This window comes from Macrobrachium rosenbergii, chromosome 6 (genome assembly GCF_040412425.1).
Source record: "Macrobrachium rosenbergii isolate ZJJX-2024 chromosome 6, ASM4041242v1, whole genome shotgun sequence".
Lineage (NCBI taxonomy): Eukaryota > Metazoa > Arthropoda > Malacostraca > Decapoda > Palaemonidae > Macrobrachium > Macrobrachium rosenbergii.
Genome location: NC_089746.1, coordinates 25,281,813 through 25,305,817, shown reverse-complemented (window position 1 = coordinate 25,305,817; position 24,005 = coordinate 25,281,813). Strand labels below are relative to the sequence as shown.

The following is a 24,005-nucleotide window of genomic DNA, read 5'->3' as shown; positions in this document are numbered from 1 at the left end:
ATTTTTGACCCTCATGTCTACAGTAATTCACTAAATTTCTCACGTAATTATGAACATTAAAAAAACAAATTATAAAAAAATAAAGCGTTAGACGTAATAAAAAGAAAATTTTTTTTGTTTTTTCTCGCTGTCCTCTTAATTTTCAACACGTTTTTTCGCCTTCCTGAAAAGCTCAAGCCGCTTATTAATTTCTGATAGTAATACTTAACAAACATTATAAGTCATTAAAATCTCATAGTAATGTGTAACGAACATTATGCCATTAAAAATGTACCAAACGAAACGAAATGAAAAAGAAGGCAGTATACAGATCTGAAAGCAAAGCAGGAATGTTTTCGGTTTTCTTGGCTTGTTCCCTCTTTATCTCCTCCTTATTTCTTTACCCAAGCCGGCGACTTGAAAGCCATGATCTGAAGAGATTCATTATTCACTCCTGAATTTCCGAAAGAATTCGGAAATCTTCGAGTCACGAAACCTGGAGGACGGTTTGAGGTTCGAAGAAGCGAGAAAAGGTTTTACCTATAAGAAAAAAAAAAAAAAAGAAAAAGTTGGAATATAAGAACGAGACGGAATGTGAATGGATACGAGATTGCCGCAGAATCAGGGAGAGCGAAGCATGAAAATAAAAATGAAAAAGAAAATAAAATAGGAAAAAACTTTGGATTTCATAGAAATGTTTTCCGTATACCCTGCTCGGAATGGAAAAGGAAATTAAACCGTGACGTCAAAAAGAAAACGTCGGAATAAATATGGCAAAATATATAAAAATAAAATTGAAAGCTCAGATGAAACGTCGGCCGACCAAAGTATGGGCGAAAGGATGTATAAACAATAGAATATAATTTAAATAAGAACAGCAGTCATTCTAAGTTAATGAACAAAAAGAAACCGAAAAATATTACACGAATATAAAAGGTAAAATTGATTAATACGGCATTCATAAGTGGTAAAAAAAAAAATATCACACAAGAAACAAAGTACAGAATTCTAGCCTAGATGAATTAAGACAAGAAATAATAATGACCAAACCTGAATTACAGTAATTCTTTCAAGTTGAGGCGCAACCTCTTAGTCTTGGTTCCACTCTCTTTTTTCAACTTCCTCCGGTTTCCCTTTCCATCGGCTTCTTCATTTTCGAAAATACACATTCTATAATTACTGTCAGGTATACAGGTACATACTGTCTTACATTCCGGGTTGAAAAGATAATAAATAAAATATGGTATGTGATTCTCTCTCTATCAAGATGTCTGTCTTATCTTTGCTGTAACAATTTGAATGGAATTTTATTATTAACACAAAAAATAAAAAAAAAAATATTGAAAGTAGTAATCACATATTTAAGGCCAACGTTGTTAACAGGGTTTTTGCTTCAGAAACTCTTAGGGTAAACGGTAAACTTTACTTTAATTTTCTTTAAAACTAGCTTTTCTATCCGCTAAAGTTGAAAAAGATAAGTGGCTTGAAAGCTGCTGAAGAGTGTTAATGATTGTTCAAAATAAAGTATATTCCTCTTGTCTTGGGGTTGTGTGGCAATTCTCAGCATCTTCCTGTAAATGTAAAATCATGTAAATATGCACGATTTATAAGTCTGAGCTATTTAGCCGCCTGAAGATCGGCAATAATTTGTCTCATGTTACGTATGTTACGTCGCCTTTTCCGAGGAACGGTTTCATGAAATATATATTATTATCTGTTTAATAATAAGTTTACCAAAGTTAACGGTAATCGATCATCATCGATTTGACAATGTGACCTTTATATTTTCTTGAAGCATCTGTAAACGTATACGTGTTCATTGTTCGTTTCCATCATGCATTTAAAAGTAAAGATGTGTGTTCTCTCATATCAAGAAGTAGACACAAGTTTGTGGTTCGTTTCCTTCCTTGTTAGTTCTGTTCTACCGCACAGTATGTATAAAAAAAAAGCTTAGAGAATTTATATCAAAACAACTAATTTTAGAAATGTATCTTATTATTTTATTTCCTCAGCCACTTACTTTTAAAATTAAGAAGTACGATAAATTTAGAAAAAAAACTGACTTCTTAAAATATTTGATTTCCTGTTTATATGTCTCGGAACAACGATATATTAACGGAGTTTGATGTCTGTTTTACTCTCTAAGAAATATTTTAGTTGCAACGTAAAATATGAAGACTTACGGTATCACACTCAAAGCAGTTCCATCTAAAAGTATAATATAGCTACGTACAACTATAATTTCATCCTTACATTTTATACAAAAAATGTTACGGTTGTAGGTGAACATCGGCAAATAAAAAAAAACAAAACTAAAAGTTATGAATAGCAGCAAAGCAAAAACATACTGCCGTTCACAAACCAGTTTGAAATAATCCCCTCTCTGCTTAAATCATCAGTTTGTGAAGCCATTTCGAACAAGTGAAAAACAAACATCCCGGAATTGGAACACAAAAGCTTCTACCTTCTGGGAGAACCCCGGCATTGGAACGATAACAAAATAAGAAGAAAGCCCAACGAAATATAATGATAATAGTATCCTCTCTCCCATTGTTATGGAAATGGCCACCGAGGGAAACGATGAAATGGCCCCTAAAATTCTATGGCAGGGATGCGGGAGAGAAAACGATCACCCGGAGAGAATGCTGGGGAGGGCAACGTTACCTGAGGTGACTCTCTTCTTGGTGATGTTTCTGTCCTGTAAAAGGAACCTGCGAGTTTAATCACTCAAACGCAAGGTGTCTCCATCTTAATATCGCTGTGACATTGTAGCTGTTTTGGTAATATGACGTAACTGTGACATTAAATTCCGTTTGTTCATCAGTGTCGAAATATCTATTACGCATGTATCTATTACGAGGCATATTTTGAGGGTAACCTGTTAACATACGTAAAATCTGCTTCTACCTTTCCAGCGCATTTGTGCTCGGACACACATAATAGACACACACACACACACACACACACACACACACACACACACACACATATATATATATATATATATATATATATATATATATATATATATATATATATATATGTATTGTGTGTGTGTTTGTGTGTGTCTGTTATGTGTGTCCGAGAACCCAAATGAATTGGAAAGGTAGAAGGAGATTTACGTCTGTTAACAGGTTACCCTCAAAATATGCTTTCTTGTATTAGGTATATATATATATATATATATATATATATATATATATATATATATATATATATATATATATATATATATATATATATATATATATATATATATATATATATATTTTGTGTTTGTGAAAGTATTGTCAAGAATAGCGTGCTATTCATATAATTTAAGAGAAGATTGAAGGACGGACAAAGTTACAACTTTGTTACAAATGTCTGTGAGTTGCGCCAGAGTTATTAAAAATATAAGAACTGAAGACGTGAGAGATACTGCTGAGATCAAATATGATATGGAGTAACTAAATTAAGCATCGGAGAGAGAGAGAGAGAGAGAGAGAGAGAGAGAGAGAGAGAGAGAGAGAGAGAGAGAGAGAGAGAGACAGAGAGAGAGAGAGAGAGAGAGGGAGAAATATGTCACAAAAGACACATAAAAATATGAGTAGGGATAGAAGTGGCATTATTTATTCCATATAAAAAATGCAATTGTCAAGCTCCGTGTCATTTGTTTCGAAATCCAGAAGGCCTTGCTCAAAACTACCTATTCTATTTTTGATGATAACACTTTATATTTAATGTATATTTTAGGTAATGTTTAATTAGCTGATGTCTCACAATCTGTGTTGTTTTAGGAAGGGAGAAATTCTAAATCATTATATCATTTCTAGTTTCAGTGCCTGCATTTAGAGCTATACAAAATATCAAAGAAATTTTTTTAGGAAAACGTTACTGGCTGTGATTTTCGAAGTGTTTACTTATTTCCTGTTACTTTAAGAAGTCTCAGTTACATAAGGAGTACGTATTTGTAATAGAAAAAGACCGTTTTCCAGGATTTATTTGGCTTAAACTCTTAAAAATAGGATCAGAATCAGTTTTCAAATATTCTTGTCAAAGTTTCAAATCTAAATCCATATAGAGTTTATAAGAAATATAATATATCTTATTTTCATGACATTATAGTTATTTTAGCTGAAATTACAACGATTTCGCCACGTTGTGCGTGTTGAAATTATTCATTATTTATTTACAGCACAATAAGATCATCACTTCTGTTTCATAATTAGGGCACCTAACATCTTAGTATTTATTAAGGGATTCATTTCACTTACAAATAGTGATTTTAATACAAAGACTGCTAATTACAGTTTATTAAAGGATTTTCTGAATTTCGGAAGATAGCACTAAATTTGGATGTCCACACTACCAAAAGTGACTTGACAGTACCTGGAGTTCTGTACCTTCCTGAGGTACCTGGGGCAGGTGAACGCTACCCCTCGAAGTTCTGTGAGTCATTCGAAAGCAGATGTTTTAGGACCAGGTTATATATGTCACTTACAACTCTGCCACTCGGAAAACAAAGAATCTTTCCTAGATAGTGACCACAAAGAGTTTTAATCCAGTACGCATATACCTTTGCGGCGTGTTTAGTACAAGCCCATTGGGGATTACCTTAAAAACATAAAAGACTGTAAATATCATAAAGATAATGACCCCAAGAAATATTAGTCGTAGATAACGACCCCTGAAATCCACTGGGTCACTATCTAGGAAAGATTCGAAACAAATCGTTCAGTCACTTCACTGTCATTCTTTAGGGGCAACGTGAACGCCAGAACTAGAGATATCATTGACTGAATTACCGTAAGTCAATGACCTTAGCGTGTTGTTGTGAGACGCCTGCTGCCCTTTGTAACTCTGGCTTACTTCCGAGACGTCGAGGCCGTTCGCCTTGGAGGGCGAGCGACAGCAGAGGCCTTTGAGCGTCTTCTGGTATTCCGGGTTGATGAAGAAGTACACGGTGAAGTTGGAGACGTTCCCAATCATCTGAACCAGGTTGCTAATGACTCCGAAGGTGAGGACGTCGTTCTCCCGATCGGCCGGCAGTATGTCGTGGTTCAAGAACACCAAGTAGTAGACGGCGACTGGGGTGTTGTAGATGTAGAAGAACGCAGTCACCCAGAACAGCAAGACAACCAGCTTCCGTTCTTTGTCTCTCCTCGAAGGGGGGACTCCGTTGGCGAAGCCGTCCCTTATGCTTCGGAGGTGCTTCAGTCTGAGGGCGATTTTGATGTTAAAGATCGTCATGAAACCTGCTGGTACCAGACGGGAGAATATCTCCCTGATCCAGGAATAGGCCTTATACCAGCCCTCTTCTATGTTCCTGTAGCCGTCCAAAGGCTTCCAGCCACCGTCCACTGGGCAAACTAGTCCAACGAACATCGTCGGGGCGTAGAGGATAACGACAAACGTGATGGTGAAGATGACGCGCCCCCTGAATTTCTCGTAGCGCAGGCTCTTGGGGTACCTCTCGTGGCAGCAGACGGCCAGATACCTGTCGTAGGCAAACCACACCATGAGGTAAAAGCTGACGATCTGCGATCCGATGCTGAGAGACCAACCAAACATGGAGTAGTACTTGGCCAAGACGACCCCTGAGGGGGTGTGTCCGCTGTTGGCCATGCACACGGGCGTCGTCAGAACGCACAGGCATATATCAACAACGGCCAGTGTACGCAGCCACCTAAAAAGACAACATATCAGAAAACTTTCTTTTACCAATAACTTACTTGAAGCAGAATTCACGAAACAGAATGCATAGTATGTTCGACAGATTTTAAATATAGTTTCTGTCACTTCTGAAGAACACAGGATAATATTATATATCAGCAAGCAATCTTCATCCAAACTCATTTGATGATTGGTCATTATTAGACTAACTTCACAATGTTTCATGATTTTCTAGTACCATTAGGTGTAACTAATGAAGTTCCTACAATAACAAATGGATCGTTACACCAGACCACTCATGTATATGCATTCAACTTTTCTCTTTAAATTTTCATTTCCTACAATTTTTTTGTCATGTTCTCACTCCCGTTTTGTCTCTTTAACTTCTACTTCTTGTTTCATTTCTTCTTTTTTTGTTTAATTATCATTATCATTGTTATCATTCAAAAGAGTCTAATTTCACTAACTTTATTTCACTTCAGTAACTAACAGAACAACTCAATGACCCATCCCTGCCAGGGAACGAACCTCACCTGTAAATCTTGTTCATCATCCGAGGTCTCGTAAGAACGATGAGATTGACCACGTTCGAAATGATGCCAAGGACAATCAGGACGGGAAAGACCACTTCGAAGACCACGGAGTAGATTTCGTCCAGCTCCTTATGTTTGCAGATCCTCTGGCACTCGGAGCTGGCGTTGACTGCGCCCATTCTGCACTCTGGGGAAAAAAAAAGGAAGAAGAAAGTCTAGGATCCCATTGTTTAAAGATGTCATTCTCTACTAACATTACTCACACTAAGAAATAGGTGATAAGGGATGAACGAGTGGTGCTACTTTGGCTTGTTATCCACGCGTCACCTATTCCGAGGTGCTAGTACTAAACAAGGTGGAAGCTCCTTGGGACGCCCTGTTTAGTACTAGCCCCAAGGGGATCAAAGTACTATATACACCCATTTCTGTATTGTGTTGTCGAAAAATTTTATTTATAATAATAAAACGATATCTTCGTGCGGTCGTCTACTCTACATTTACCTTTCGGTGTTTAGTAGTAGCATCTCGGAGTACAGTAGGTGACACGTAGATAACAAGCCAAAGTAGCACCGAAAGAGTTAATGTCATTACTGAAGGTGGGAAATTTTGACTACAAACATTTTGTACACTAAGAAATAAATGATAGGGAGCAAAAAAAAAAAATGCATATCATTATTCATGATGTGAAACCTAAAATGCGCTGTCGTATTTATTGAACTGTAAAATCATAGCCTTTCAATTTGGATGTGTAAACACAGAATAAACTGCGTGAGTCTTCTTAAACAAACTCTTCAGCTCTAGACTTCAGACGAAAAGAAGTTATGAAAAAATGGACAACAAAATGTAAGATAAAGAAACTGACTGTTGTGTTACGCTTATTACAACTTCAAAGTAGGGTAAATTTTACTAGTGTTAGTAAGACAGGTTAAATGTTAAAAGATATATGTATGTGCAGTATGTATATATATATATATATATATATATATATATATATATATATATATATATATATATATATCTATATATATATATATATAACATCAGAGCTACATATGTCCAGTTGTGAAACGTGTGTGTATGTGTGTATATTTATTATTGTATATACATATATTATCATCCTTTATAAAAAAGATGTTAGAGTACTTAAGAACTATGAGTTCAGTTCGCCTTCCTATAAAAGTTCAACTTATTCATTCCTCGTAAGATTAACTTCCTTTTTCGTTCCCATGATATCTTGAGTTCTAGACTTCAGACGTAAATAAATAATGAAAAAATGGATATCAAAATATAATGTATCAAAACTGATAACCTTATTACAAATTCAAAACAGGGTAATTTTTCTAGCGTTATTATTTGGATACAGGTTAAATGTTAAATAGCATGCGTATATACATATATGTATATATGTACATATATGTATATATATATTATATGTATATACACACATATGTGTATATGTATATATATATATATATATATATATATATATATATATATATATATATATATATATATATATATTAATACACACATACATGTGTGTATATACATATTTGTATATACATATACATACTTGAGTATATATGTGTGTGTGTATAAAATATATACATATTAAATTTATAAATTATATATTTATATATATGTATATATATACTATATATATATATATATATATATATATATATATATATATATATATATATATATATACAAAAATATCATCCTTAATAAAAAAATTGATATTAATTGAGGTCTATGAGTTCAGTTCTCGTTCCTACCAAAAATTAAATTTATTTTTATTTATTCATCGTGAGACTCACTTCCTATTTACGTACCCATGATATCTCCATCATGAAGGACCACTGCCTCGGTCATGCAAGCCTAAACAAGCCAGGGGTCAGTATTTAAAGAGGCCTATTACCACATCCCCTTTAACCAAAAACACTCCCCACAGATTCGCTCTCAATCAGCAAATATGTGCAGACTCCAAGTATTATCCGCTGGTGAGTTTACTCATTATTCACTAGTGAGCTTGCTCATTGTTAGTGGAGGGGTCCTTTTGTGAAACTGCTTTGTAAAAGTCGGTTATTTTTTGGGGAGATTTTCAGGAAGAGACATGCGCGTAAATGACATCGTGAAATGAACATAAAACTTCAATTAATAATGATATCTGAAATTTACTCTGTTTTTGCAATGTTAATTTATTCACTCTCTCAAAAGTAGTTCATTTCCAAGTGGGCATATACTCGGACGGTAAAATTTATTCTTTCCTTACTCGTAAAAGTAAAACTGAGAGGAATTGTATTCGGAACAAACTTGGAATGACTTTGTGATGTAACAGAAAAGTAAGGAAAGAATAATAGAATAATAAAAAAACTGAGGAATTATCTTTTCATATTAGGTCCAAACCCGGGCCGAGGAATAATGGCATGAAAGAATAAACTAAAAACGTCATTCTTTTCATTCTGATGGGTAATGGAAGGCAAATATGGAGAGAAACATTTTTGAGAAGTAGTCAAAGCGAGCTGGAATTATCTTCGTCGTTTAGGATAATAATAATTTGTCCGCCGTCAAATGGAAAAGCTGACTTTTTGACAAACAGTGGTATATATAGCAATGTTAGAGTTGTGTATATACTTTTTATGTAGGTTATGTTCAGTGTCACGAGACTTTTTAGTTTTTACAATTGTTTGTTTATTTCCGTATTATTATACGTTCAACATTATTTACGTTCAACATCATAAATATTTATATTTACAATATATATATATATATATATATATATATATATATATATATATATATATATATATATATATATATATATATATACTGTATCTATATATATACAATATATGTATATATATATATATATATATATATATGTATCATATATATATATATATATATATATATATATATATATATATATATATATATATATATATATATATATATATATATATATATATATAATCTGCCTGTTTGTACAACGTCAGTTCAATGTGCAAAAACAATTTTCAAGAACAATACATGAAACATTTTATGTTTACACGTTCAAAGTCAGAGAGTTTATCATTCACAAACAACTTGTCTGTTTTTCTGTTCTTGCAAGACCAAAACCATAAACACTGCACAGTCACAAAAACCTAATCCTGAACACTTCTTTTACACATTCGGTTCCATAGGTATTTAAAAAGAGTAAAAATATATAACGCCTATATCCATTTATCCTAATAAACCAAGCATAGATTTTCCTAAAGTTTTTTGACCAGAAAACAACTGGCTTTATCTAGGCTTTACTGTAAACCCACAGCAAATACTCAGCCTATTACGTATTCCAAGTGTAATCAAATTAGTCTGAAACCAAGTCCTCTCCCCCTTACTCCTCTTTTCTATATTTTGGAGGGAGAGAGAGTTGGAAATGTAAATCTCTCTCTCTCTCTCTCTCTCTCTCTCTCTCTCTCTCTCTCTCTCTCTCTCTCCATGTTGATGTTCAGTATCTTATCTGTTATACCAAATGAGGTTTTTTAGTGGGGGGAGCTATTACAATGGAAAGACATTTGGAAAACATTAGGAAAACTCAAACAAATGCACAGACACGCACACACAAGCACACACACATATATATGTACACACAAACTTACACACACATATATATATGTGTGTGTCTGTGTGTGTTTGCGTGTCTGTACATTTGTGTGAGTTTTTAGAATGTTTTCCAAATGTCTTTTCATAGAAATAGTTCCCTCAACGAAAAAAAGCACACGCACATATATATACACACACACACATATATATCTATCTATCTATATTTTACATATATATATAATATATATCTATCTATATATATATATATATATATATATATATATATATATATATATATATATATATATATATATATATATATATATATACACATACATACACGAGTAATCACTGGGTTGGTAAATGAGGTCCGAGGGTGCCAATTTCTCCATTTTATTAGAAAAGAAACTTTGACGTATTTACAAAGGGGTGCGTGCCGCTAAAGCACGAGTTCTCTGCACCCCTCAGGAAGGCTGGCTAACTGCCTCAAGAAAAACGCTGACCTTTCACATACCAAAACCATCTCTAACCAATCAACCCCCTTCCACTGAGATGATATTATGACATACACACGTACAAATCCAAAACGGTGTAATAACGATAACGACTCCAATAACGACAATAATAGCAATAGTAATCAGCATAACAACAATGGCTTTACGGGGATGCTAAGAGGCCGCGAATTCTAGACTTACGGCATGGTAACCCTTGAAAAACAAATCGTAAGCAAAAACTCAAAGATCTGCTTATCAACATAACACTCATAAAAGTAGGCTCAAGTCATATATAAATATGTAAATGCATATATATATATATATATATATATATATATATATATATATATACAGAGAGATGCAGGAAAAACAGATTGATGAAAATTGCCTAAAAAGGGTTTAAAGAACATTGTCAGTGGGTTTTGTCCGGGGAATATACTTTGAAAGCAGAATTATCGTATTCTTGCAAAGAAATGTTATTACCTTTGCCAATAAATTAAGAAGCGGCTTCAGAATAACTGGATCAGACCAGACTCTTGCCTAAGAACTACTGTACAGCAGCACCAACTGGCGGAGAAATATCAGTGTCAAACGGAAGTCGCCGAGAACGTCAAAAATTTTTCTTTTTTAAGGAAAACTTTTTATGTTTCATCATGCAACTTTTTTTTTTTTGTTTTGTTTGGAAGGGGATGTGACGTTGCGTGTATGTGTGTGTGTGTGTGTGTGATGATGATGATGATGATGATGACTTAGTTTTTTTTATGCTATACTATTGATTTACTATGAAACACTGTTACAAGATTTTTTTTTTATCTTTCTGAACTGTTATCCAGTACCCGTTTACAGTAAAATAAAATTAATATTGACTTCTGGCTTGTGAGTTGCGATGTTGTATCACCAATTACCTACTGATAATTCGTTAGTTTTAATCAGATGCCCTCGTCAGAAGACAGTTGACTACCATTTTTATTTACACTGTGAGAAGATTGATTAAACGTGTAAAAGACCGTAATTCTCAGCGGAAAATATTACACTTAAAATATCGGTTTTGCATAACCCCTATCTCATATTGTAATCAATATACACAAACAATTTTTGACAACAGAATAGGAAGCAATATTATCACAGACAATGTAATAAGGCTTAGATATGTTGATGACGCAATATGTGTTTGGCCATGGAACGAAAATGTAAACACTGTCTCGTGGATTTGGTGAGCTTACGCTATCGAAACAATTTGCAGCGGAACTGGAAAATGATTATAACTTGCCCTTTCTGTATTGTGGAGTATACATGGGTAATGTCTTTTATTTTCGTTTATGCAAAATAACTTTATCTCATTTCCTCCCATACACATATAGAGATATCAGTATCCCAACTCTGTGCTTTTAAGGGCTTTACTTGTATGTAGCCCTGAATATATCAGTGATGAAATAGACTGTGATTAGGAATGCAGGCGCAGGCAGGGTATTAAAATATCTAATTAAAACGGTAAATTCTTTTTTATTCAAATAGCAAAATAGAGGCTAAAAAAAACCTGTTTGTACTTTCATGTATTGATAAATTCAGGGTTAATCCGGCAGTTAAAAAAAATGGGCAAGACAATAAAGCAATAGTTGTGACAATACCAAAGGATGAATAAATCAAATCCCATGTAACTCATATGTCAGTTTCAGTAGCATAAACTGAATAATCATTAGAAAGAGAATAAAACTGCATAAAAAATCATAGAATATGAACAGAAGAGCACTGAGATTTTCGTTATTTTACGGAAAATTATGAAATCAGTTAGAAAGGTACTAAAAAAAAGCATGTTTTATTTGTGTAGGAAAAATATCACAGAATATAGGCATACAAAGGAGAAACTATGCTAAGAATATGAATATCGACTTAGGAGTGTGCAAATTTTATGCATTAGAAAATGTATGCGTAAAGATTTTCAAGCCTGCAAAACGTGTGAGGCCAGGTGAATGTGAAAAAAAAGATTTGCTAATGGCTCGGTCACTCGCGGACGCAAATGGAATGAGGTCACGTTTTCCTCTTTCATGCTGGTGATAGTTTTCAATTGGCTGCGTCTTTGGTTGTATTGCGGCCCCAGTTACACGATGTAAATTTGTACCACAATGCATCAGTCCTACTGAAGGTATCTAGAAAATGCAAAACGTTAGGATACGTACCTTATTTCTCTCTGTCTCTCTCTGCATATATATATATATATATATATATATATATATATATATATATATATATATATATATATATATATATATGTGTGTGTGTGTGTGTGTGTGTGTGTGTGTGTGTGTGTGTGTGTGTCTTTTCCTGTAATACCACAGTGTAATATGAATATAAGAAGGCCCATAAAACACTATTTAAACGTTGCAACCATATATTCGGGCACTTGCTTCTGGGACAGAAGCAAGTGCCTGAAATATATGGTTGCAACGTTTAAATAGTGTTTTATGGGCCTTCTTATATTCATATATATATATATATATATATATATATATATATATATATATATATATATATATATATATATATATATATATATATATATATGAAATTTTTATCACACCGTGATTTATATACAATCTTGAAGGTACAAATATCGTTTACTATCCATTTCACGCTACTTCGGGAATATTCCCGATGGGGAAATATCACGGAAGGGGGAATTGTAAGTGATAAATGGATCGGTACTGCCGGGTCTCGATCCCTCGACACAGTTACCTTCCAGTGACTCCACTGAGCCATAAAGTAGCGTGAATTGGGCATTAAACGTCATTTGTAGCTTAATGAATATAATGTATATATATATATAAATATATCTGTATATGTTTGTTTGACAAATATATGATTATCTCATAATCTCGGATATCCTGTTGATGTACACTGTCATGTATAGATAACAACCGAACGTTTCTCATCCGCAGCATTACACTAGACGCTCATTTTTGTATTGTGTTGGCGAACAATTCTAGATATGCCTAGCATTCACAGCGCGTAAATTGCAGCGAATTATAATCGACTTTGAACGTTATGAAAAACTTGTTGCTGCAAGAATGTAAGTTTTTGAATGGAAACGTAAAGCACAGATCCAGCATTCAACATGTAAAAAACAAATGAATATTTAAGGTTGACACCTAAGTTTTACCTCCGGAATTCGTAAATAGCCTATTTTCCAGAGAGACGGTTCCTTCTCATTCATAATCGATTAATTTATCTAGTGATTTCATAGAAGTTACTCAGCGTGTTGACTTTAATGATCGTTCTCTAACAGACGCGTTGATATGATAAAAGCAAAATCAAAAGGTTGAGCCACAAGATGATGGTTTGGATGGTTGTTCAAAGACATAATATTAATTTTAATATTCAAATTTGGTTTTTTATGAACATCATCTAATAGTGAACTTCCGTTACCTCTCAGGTACAAAATTCAATTATGTAAGAGGCCCAGCACTTATGATTCTTTCTGTTTTATTTTTGAAAAGTGTTGTTGGGCAAGGTACAGACATGCATTAAAGACAATAAATAGAAGAAATGAGAAACAGCAAAAATGAGGAAAGCCAGCGCCGCAATTAGATGAGGGGACCAATTAAATTCAATAACCAAACCAAATTTACCTAATCTAACCTAAACTAAATCTAATTTAGATGAAATCTCTTTTCCCAAAAATCCCAATTTAGATACGTAAACTGCAACACTAAAACTTGCGTTGAAAAAAAAAATTGAAGCTGCAACAAATTGAGATGTAGAAACTACTGCTATTTCACAGCGGGAGATACTTTCAAATGCAATAAAAAGTCATTGTCAATAGAATAGAAAAGCTAAACATACATACGAGATAAAAGACTCCGACTCATTTTACCATATTTTTCGTGAGAGACCTGGGAGTGTCAAAAGAAACCTTTACACTCGATCATAAGTAATTCTTCAAAAATAAAGTGTTTCTGTAATATTTGTGTTATATCGGAAATTCTTCGCTTGATGTTAAACTCGATCCTGTTTCTTATATATATATATATATATATATATATATATATATATATATATATATATATATATATATATATATATATATATATATATATATATATATATATATATATATGTATATATCATATACAGTGCTCTTCTCTCCTGTCTGTATGTTTTATTATATATATATTATATATCTATATATATATATATATATATATATATATATATATATATATATATATATATATATATATATATATATATACATAGTTCAAAATTAATGTACCTTGCAAAAGATCTCTCATGCAGAGAGCATTTACAATAAGAAAAAAAGTAGGCTTAATTCAACATTTACATTGTACACGGTAGACCCCAAAGAAGCAGCAGTAAGAATATCACACAAACATAATTGTTATTCAAACCAAAGAATGGCAAAAAAGAAAAAAAAAAACAATAAATAAAAACTGTCGTCGTATGATATTCAGGCGGACTCCGCCGAGATCCGACTTGATTCCAACGTGATTATGAGACGTGAAACTTCGGCTGCTGATGATCTCACATGCATAAAGGCAGGGACCTCCGTCAAAGAAAATGTTATTCTTCCGAATCCCAACGACGTCACCGCTCCTCGGGTCTGGTGTTTGTCGCTCTCTCTCTCTCTCTCTATACCTTTTATGTGTTCTTACAACGATCTTCTTCTGGGCGGGAACAGAAGAGCCATTGAGTGGCCTTTGTGGCTGTGGGATTGCTTCTTTATTTTGTGGAGAGTAGTTTTCTCTTCACTACAGCGGGCTGGCGCGAATATGAAAGGTTTTACATTCTCGCAAGATTACGTGAATCCTCGCTCACATGAGAATAAATATGTGCACCACAGTACGTTACATACACAAATACACACACACACATATATATATATACACACACATACATACATACATACATACATACATACATACATACATACATACATATATACATACATTCACAAAATAGCCACACAACTTCCCTATGTGTATATATATTCCTACTATTCGTGTTAGGCTTCAATGGGACGGGATGGTTTAGATTCCAGATTCTTTAATGTACAAAGACCAGTTTACCAAGCAGTAGCTTCTAGTGCATCGATACCTGATGAAGAACACTGAATGTCTTCGAGAGCTAGTTCTTGGTAAATTTTTTTATTGCAAACTAAAGAATCTGAAATCTAAACTATCCTGTCCCATTGAAGACTAACACGAGTAGTAGATAATATATATATATATATATATATATATATATATATATATATATATATATATATATATATGTGTGTGTGTGTGTGTGTGTGTATATATATATATATATATATATATGTATATATATATATATATATATATATATATGCTATGAAAAAAGGTTAACTTAGGCGAAAGGATGGATCAAAATGTTTGAAAATACTATGGTTATGTAGGAAGAATGGATAAAAATACGTTATTCATTAAATGTATAATGCAGCAGTGTTAAGAGGGAGGAGAGGAAGACGTAGAATGTGCTGCATGGATAAAGATAGTAGAAGGGAAACGATAAGGTCATTGGCTGTTCTTTTTTTTGTGCAGTACCCCCTGTTAGAGGAAACAGCTTAATGTTGAAAACATATTTAATATTCCCTAGAATATATGTAATATATGGATGATTATACTGTATGTATGCATACCTGCTTCGGTCGTTATATACTTGTTAAATATTTACCATGAATGGCGCTGTAACAGAATTTCTGTGAGGGGAATACTATACTATTTAGCTTTCCCTGATTTAAATTATGCTTTAGCCCGTATTACGAAGGCGCTGGGTGATTTTTTCTGTAGCTGTCACATTCTTATTCCTTCGTTAAGATAGTAGTACAGAATTCTTAATTCTTTATATTTGTCTTTAATTTGATTCTGTAAGTAAAATTCAAAAGCGTTTAGTATTCTCCAAATCTACGGTAGATTTATTTGACATGATTAGTGACTTTGCTCCATTACCGGCAGAGGTTCTTCTTGTATGTTTGCCTTGACAGTGATGACTTAAAATCCATCTCCATTATCAACGACCCAGTGTTCTAATTAAACGCCCAACCACTTCAACTCTAACATCGGTTCCCTTGAATTTGCATAGGTACACAAACGGTGTAACTCCAAGGTCCCGTAAATTTTCTGGTTTCGTCATATACTGATCGTAAAGTAGTAAACTTGTGAGTTCCTTGAACGATCTCTACTTCGTACCCTTGGTTTTTCTAAGGTTAATTGGCAACTTACTTTGTACCGTGGGGTTTTCTAAGGTTAATTATAGGCAGCTGCTCGTTTCGCAAAGGAATCCTAGCTCATTAAGGCATCTGTGTCCCTTTTAAATGGCACATGTGACCGCTTGCACATGCATATTATATCTTTAAATGCTATAAAGTTTCATTTTAGCTATGATAAAGTGTGTTGTACCCATGTGTGGTATTTTCAATGCATCAACGCAAGGGGTATCGTTGTTCAGCAAACATATTGATAGTTGAGCTCAAACCGCTTAACATTCGTGGATTATTTAGTATACAAGACTGTGAAGCTCTGAACATTGAAGATAAAATTTGGGATTTTCTGTCTAGACTTCAATCAGCAGTTGCAACTTGCGTACAAAAACATTTATCAGGCCATTTTGATAAAAAGAGAAACCTCTATTATTTTTAGAAACAGGCGCGAGTTACATGCATTCATCATATATAAGTATGAACATTTAATATAAGCTCATGGTTAAGATCCACTCTTCTCATTCGGTTTTTTCTTCTTTGTCTAATTCGGGTTGGCCATGGAAATGTGGATTAGAGGTTGTCAGTGTCAGCGGCCTTTCTGCTTAAACACCATACAAAAAGGTTTGAAATTTAAGGATGATTCGTCTTAATTCATATTTTTGCAGAAACCTAAAGCAGTCTGAACTTTCATCTGAATAGTTTTTCAGTAGTTTTTCTTTTTTCATCCTTAATATAGATAAAAAGATATATCTATTTCGCAATTGCACATTTCCAATTTCATCAATACCTTTGATGAGTTTCGAATAATTGTACAGTAATACAAAATTTCTCTAACGTACAGTAAAAGTTTCCGCATGGAGTTCTGGATTTCCCACAGTAATTCCTAGAGATTTCTGCAATAGAATGAAATATCAAAGGTAATCCTCTTGCCAAAGAGAACGTGTATTTATGCAGTAAGCCTTCCCCTTTGGCATAATGGGGATTTTCAAATCTATAAACCAAGTAAATTTCCATGTAGCAGATGAAAATGCTTGCATTAAGTGTAACGAATAAGGAAAGGTGTGTTATAATATAATAGAACATTACTGTAATTCAGTGTAACATCTGATGTTTATCGTAATGCCATTTATATTTCCCTCTAGTGTGTCTACATATATTCCAGTATACTCTTTAGTGGGGACACCTGATCGCCGTTGTCACTGGCGGTCTTGTGGCGAAGGAAAACGCGAAATTTAGAAAATCTTCCTCATTAGCCATAATGAGTCAGTCGGCCGTCAGTCAGGCTCTACATTCTACAATAACCTATTGATGGCCAGTATCTGGCTTATTTCAGTGTAACAGCTTGTAGATCGTTGTGCCGCAAGTTCTGTAGTAAAGCTCTTTAAGCAAATGTTTTAAAGGCGACAAAGTATGACAGTCAGAGATTGGGATGTTTTGGGAATATACAAATTATAAAAAAGATCCCAAAGAAATCGTAGAATATTATATCCTAAATATCAACCAAAAACTTAACTTGATCATATTAAAGATATCAACGGTATTTTGCGTTGGTTTACATAATATGCATTTTAATTAGACCACAGCAGTCATTTTTAAACTAAACATCCACCTATTATGGATTTCAGTCAGTTCATGATAAACTACAGCCTGTCCAAATCTTGATGTTAAATCAGGTACCCACAGAGAATGTCCCTGCGTGGATGGTAGTTGTACGAATTGGCATATAAATCTGATAATGAATGGTATATAAATTAGTTCATTCCTTATTCATATATTCTTCAAAGCAGGTTAACATAAAATCCTCTTTTATCAGTCAGTGAGACTTTAACAAGAACTTTTTTGAGACCGCCTTTTATTGCATAACTCCCTGAGTACAACATTCCTTTTTCGGAGCAAGGTAAGCAATCAATGCGTTTGTTATATGGCGTAACAATGACAGTGGACATCGACGGCAAAATAAGAACATGATCTAAGTTACATGTAGGTTCTAGAGTAACTTCTCCTCCTCATCTTACTCGAAAATTTATTATGGATCCGTAACTACTGGTTAAAGTTACGTTTTCCGGGGGAAAAGTATAACAATATTCCAAAGTTCATGTAATATAGTAACTTTATATGGGTTCTCAGATTTATTCCTCGCCCACTCACACAGCCCTCCCTACTTATTGAATATAATTTTCTCTGGTAAGTTCCTGGTACTGCTAAGATTTACGTTGTACTTCAGTTCATTTTCTTGGAGAGCCAATTTGGGTAGAGAAATATAAGCGTATATATTAGAATGTTCGTTTGTATGTGAATAAAACAAGACAATATGTTTTACATACATACATAAATACATACTTAATGACACATGTATGCACGCAGTATAAGTATACACGTTAGAAGGAATAAAACATGTATATGAATTTGTTTATATATATATATATGCATATATATACGTATATATGTGTATGCTGTATATACAGTATATATTATATATATACACACACATACATACATACATATACACGTTCAGGAAGCAAGCTATGCTTCTTTCATTTATCCCCAGATACAGAAAAGTCATACGGAATTAAATTAAACTCTAAGCAAGAATACTAAATTGAAAAATGTTCCATACAGCCACTTTAATTCAATTATCTACATCGAAAAAAACATCACAAATAAAATCAAAATGTTTGTCTCAAATGAACTAATATTTTATATAACTAAGAAGCTGGTATTATACCGTAGAGCGTTTAATAAAAGTTTTGATTCAAGGTTATCAAATAACGAGTTTATCTGTGCTCTTCAAAAATTATAATCTTCTTTATGAGCTCGTGAAGGTTAACGTTGGCAGGTTTCATTTTCATTTTATGTAAGATGAAAATTCTTGTCCTTAAGTTTAGGTAATAAAATACAGGCATTATGGTTACGTTGATGAAATTATCTCTAAAAATACTTTTATTAATTTTTTTTTCACTTTTTTAACGGCTGAATCATAAGCCGGGATGTGTTACTCAAATTACAGGATTTACGGATTATCAGCCTACATTATACTCTAGCGTGCACCACAGAATAGAGATCCTTAAGAGATAAAACAGATGACAGTTTTTTTTTTTTTTTTTTTTTTAATATATGCTACTGGAGTTGGAAATTTCTATGACGGAGCCGTGGGCAAGGAAAAAAATCATAGAGGAAAAAAATATATTTATAAACTATGGATTTCCTAGTGGAATATGTTTCTAGCCAAGGTCTTCGATAATCCAGTTATAATATTTTAAGCTGGGAGGCTAAGAAAAGCATATCTTTTTGCCCTTTTGGGTGTTTAAAATACGATCAAATTTACGATCCATAATCTCATATCAATATGACGAACTCATGAGACTTGAGTACCGAAGTCGGTTGCTTATTTCTCTTATATAACCAGACAAAACCTTGCAACTACTTCATTCGACCTCCATTTTCCTTTCATCCACATTCGACCTCCACTTTCGTCTCATCTAGAATCATGCCAGTCTCCTTTTATCCACGGCTCTTCTGTCCATTAGTACTTCACTCACGACAGCTGTTCAAGTTACGATGTTTGCCTAAGTCTGGGAAACCGGATGCCTTGATCTGTTATCGCATATAGTGGGGCTTGGAAGGTCTTGGGAAGCGATCGCTTTTTTCATAAATTAACTTCCTTCAAACATCGGAAAAAGGTCGCCTGTCAGAATTAACTTTTTAACATCAACAAAACAAATATGATATTTGGATCAAAGTAAGCTGTTAGTGGTACGGAGTGATTTTGTGCTGGGGGGTTGGGGGGGAAGGGGATTTTGTTTGTTTTTCCGTCTTTTTTAGATGCACAAGTCATTTTTGGCCAGGTTATAAGACATAGAATAATATATTAGTGGGAAGAAGCTGTATTATATTTTCATTTGTAAAGTACACAGGGTTTTAATAAAGTTACTGCCATTGTCGGTTTCGTCACTTCGTATCTGAGGCTATAAATCACAGAATGGTTTAATGATCTGTTAACTCTCTCTCTCTCTCTCTCTCTCTCTCTCTCTCTCTCTCTCTCTCTCTCTCTCTCTCTCACACACACACACACACACAGGAACCCACGGTCTCTTCAAATACGGGTCTGTGCGTAGAATGGTATGTGTATAGCCACATATATAGTATGAATGTCTATATATATGGAAAATATAAACACGCATATAATACATATAATATATATGTCTACAGATACACACAGACCTACATATATATATATATATATATATATATATATATATATATATATATATATATATATATATATATATATATATATGTGTGTGTGTGTGTGTGTGTGTGTATATATATATACATATTGTATGTGTGTATGTATATTGTTTACCTGATGCGTTTTTTATTTTGTGTATTTCTATGTATAAAGATAGACGGTAATAATATGGAAAATGATGATTGCAATGATAATACCAATTCCCATTGCATTGTTACAAAACCAATGTATTAAGTTTCGTTTACTAATCCTTCATATCTTGAAACCTCTCTTGGAAGAGTATTCATATGAAAATAAGCAAATAAAAACTTATCGTTTCATTGCCGGTGGCCCTCTCTGATAGCAGACAAAAACCTCTGAAGTCAGTTTACCAATGATTTTATCAAGGACTTGAAGTGCCCTGAGAGAAGGCGCTCTCACTTCTCTTCAGCTCTGAAGTTTTCACAGGAATCAGCGATATATTTCTTTTAAACTTCCGCCGGATAAAGTGATGTTTATCCAAAAGAAATAAAGAAATGCTACTCAGATACACTTATGACATAAGGAAACACTGGAATGAACAATGAGCAGGGGAAATTCTTTCCTTGCGAGACTCAGTTTTATGCTTTATAGAATCTTGTTTGTTTGAAGGGAAGACGCTTTTTAGGTTGTTTGCACTCGTAGGGTTAGTTTACAAACGACTCTGTGATCTTCAATAAGCTTGCCTGCTTTATATTACAGCACTTCTTTTTTTCTGTTAGGACAAGCAGACTAAATAAAAAACTTTATAACTCTAGGCACGCTTGTCTACATCGAAGTAGCTTTTAATCTCAGTCCTGTCATATTCTATGGGATAACGCTTCCGAGGGAAAGAGAGAGAGAGAGAGAGAGAGAGAGAGAGAGAGAGAGAGAGAGAGAGAGAGAGAGAGAGAGAGAGAGAGAGAGAAGAATCTTTTGATTAATCAAACATGCTTTGAAAATAACCTTGCGATTCTCTGTATAAATAGTAATTTGCGGGGAACAAGACGAAACCTACGAAGTCTTCGTGCAGTGATCTGAGGAGCTACTTCCGCCACTGCTTGAATTACTGCTCTGTTCGGTAGATTAGAGCCATACATGCCGACCTGACACGTTTTCAAACAGTCGAGCCCTTGAGTAGACGGTACTCCCACTAACGTCTGTATGTGTGAACAACTAAAGGGCTAGCCAAAGTTGCCCTTTTTCACAATATAGTGACAGAGTAAAAAATAAACTGAAGATATCGTTGAAAGCCGAAGAAAGGGCGTGTAATTCTCTCATCCGGAGCCTTTCCTTCCCCTTCCCCAGGGTTAAGGGACTTTCAGGTTCCATAAAAATGGAACTAACTAATCGGCATAAAGCTTTAGTGTAACGAGTGTAACGAGAATAAACACGCCTTTATTTATCGCAACAATACTAAAATGGAATAATGTACTTACACTGATGCTTATGCGGTGCCCCACTGTTCAAGGCTAACCCACATAAACTGTCGAACATATCCGAAAGAGACCAGTGTTAATTGAATAGAGAAATTATTATTATTATTATTATTATTATTATTATTATTATTATTATTATTATTATTATTATTATTATCATGTATATATAGAGAGTAAAATACCATCTGGATGTTAAGTTGCCGTGACTTATCAGATGGCTTAAGAATTTATTAGATGTTACTAGGGTTCACTAAGCACTAAGAATTCAAGTAAAAGTGAAAATACACAACTTTCTTTCAATAAGTGTGTTAGAAATAATGTAGAAAAAAAACCTGTAAGCATCACAACAGAATCATCTGCATAGATAAGAGAATTTATGTTAGTTATTATCTAAGAAATGAATTTAAATTATTGTTTGAAAACAAATACAATGGTGCAATAAACAGATTCGTGCACAACTGTACACAAGCAAAAAATGAGCCGAAGTTTCTTCGGCGCAATCGAGTTTTCTGTACAGCCTCTACAGCGTATATTCAAGGCCACCGAAAATAGATCTATCTTTCGATGGTCTCTGTGTAATGCTGTATGAGCCGCGGCCCTTGAAACTTTAACCACGGCCGGGCGGTGGCCTATCCTTTATCGTTGTCAGAGGCACGATTATGGCTAACTTTAACCTTAAATAAAATAAAAACTACCAAGGCTAGAGTGCTACAATTTGGTATGTTTGATGATTGGAGGGTGAATGATCAACATAGCAATTTGCAGCCCTCTAGCCTCAGTAGGTTTTAAGATCTGAGGGCGGACAGAATAAAGTACAGACGGACGGACAAAGCCGGCACAATAGTTTTCTTTTACAGAATACTAAAATGAAACGTACAAATAGTAAAATATTTTTACCTGTTCTCATTTTGAATTTGCTGTCGTTCGCTCAGGCGTCAATACTTATCCAGTTTCGTAATCCATCAGAACTCCCAAACACATTTTAGACATATTGGAAAGTTTTTATTTTTTTACGATAGTTATTTCCACTGTTGCTCAAGTCCACGTCACTTTTCACAATGTACTGATGCAATATCACTATTTATTTTCAAGGGCATCGTTTTTTTCCACGTTGTTGATCATTTCATTACTTCTAAGTTATTCTGATAATTCTTTTGTGAAGTAGTTATGAAAAAGACCAAAATCTGCTGAGAAACTGCAAATAGACGAACGGGTTGTTATTATTTCTTGCAGCTGGGCAAATCTTAGACGTTAGAACACTTTATGGACATCAAATATGATGATTTGTTCTTCTGAATACACAGAATTTTTTTTTTTGTTTCAGTAGTGATTTAAATAGCACTAAAGTTTAATTTGTTACCATTAGATTTTCTATTTTGCATATTCATATTGCATTCAAAAGTATTCAGGTCATCCATCAAAAAAAAAAAAAAAAAAATGGTACAGAAAAGTAAATTAAAGAAACGATGAGGGAATACGTTGGGAAAAGAACGCGATCACTAGACGAGGCGTGAATGGCTACTACTTAAATAGGACCAAAAAGATGATTCTCTCTCTCTCTCTCTCTCTCTCTCTCTCTCTCTCTCTCTCTCTCTCTCTCTCTCTCAGAGCTGTTTCTTAGACTCGAGGGGGTAGAAGGAAGAGATCATGCTATGTGGTTCCAACCCCTTCTACCAAACCCCTACCGGCTCCCACAACCCCCTCCCCTTTCCCCACTCCAACGGCAACCCCCGTTTCCAAGACCCCCATCAACTGATAAGGCACTGTTCCTGGTTCCTGTGCTTCTGTCTAATGTCAGACATGTTTGGCCATTGCTAAGAACACTAACAA

The 24,005-nt window shown here is 34.1% G+C and overlaps 1 protein-coding gene across 4 annotated transcripts; it reads right to left on the bottom strand.

Moving 5' to 3' along the window:
* Nucleotides 1–3,944: 3,944 nt before the first annotated feature.
* Nucleotides 3,945–23,845, bottom strand: LOC136839365 (probable G-protein coupled receptor B0563.6). 4 transcript variants are annotated; one of them, XM_067105275.1, is made up of 4 exons: nt 23,654–23,845; nt 23,073–23,370; nt 6,168–6,354; nt 3,945–5,647 (listed from the first exon to the last, which is right to left on the bottom strand). In XM_067105275.1, exons 2-4 carry the CDS (start codon nt 23,080–23,082, stop codon nt 4,711–4,713), a joined length of 1,134 nt encoding a protein of 377 aa, XP_066961376.1. In that variant the 5' UTR covers nt 23,083–23,370; nt 23,654–23,845; the 3' UTR covers nt 3,945–4,710. The 4 variants fall into 4 exon arrangements, with proteins under 4 accessions (XP_066961376.1, XP_066961380.1, XP_066961378.1 ...); XM_067105279.1 differs by having other exon boundaries at nt 23,701–23,795; XM_067105277.1 differs by having other exon boundaries at nt 23,620–23,692.
* Between the last annotated feature and the right edge of the window lie 160 nt (nt 23,846–24,005).

What these genes read in the sequence shown, in the direction of transcription:
- LOC136839365 (XM_067105275.1), bottom strand. An exon ending in ATGATGAACAAGATTTACAG is followed by an intron (nt 5,648 to 6,167) that starts GTGAGGTTCGTT and finishes TTGTCTTTTTAG; the next exon opens with GTGGCTGCGTACACTGGCCG.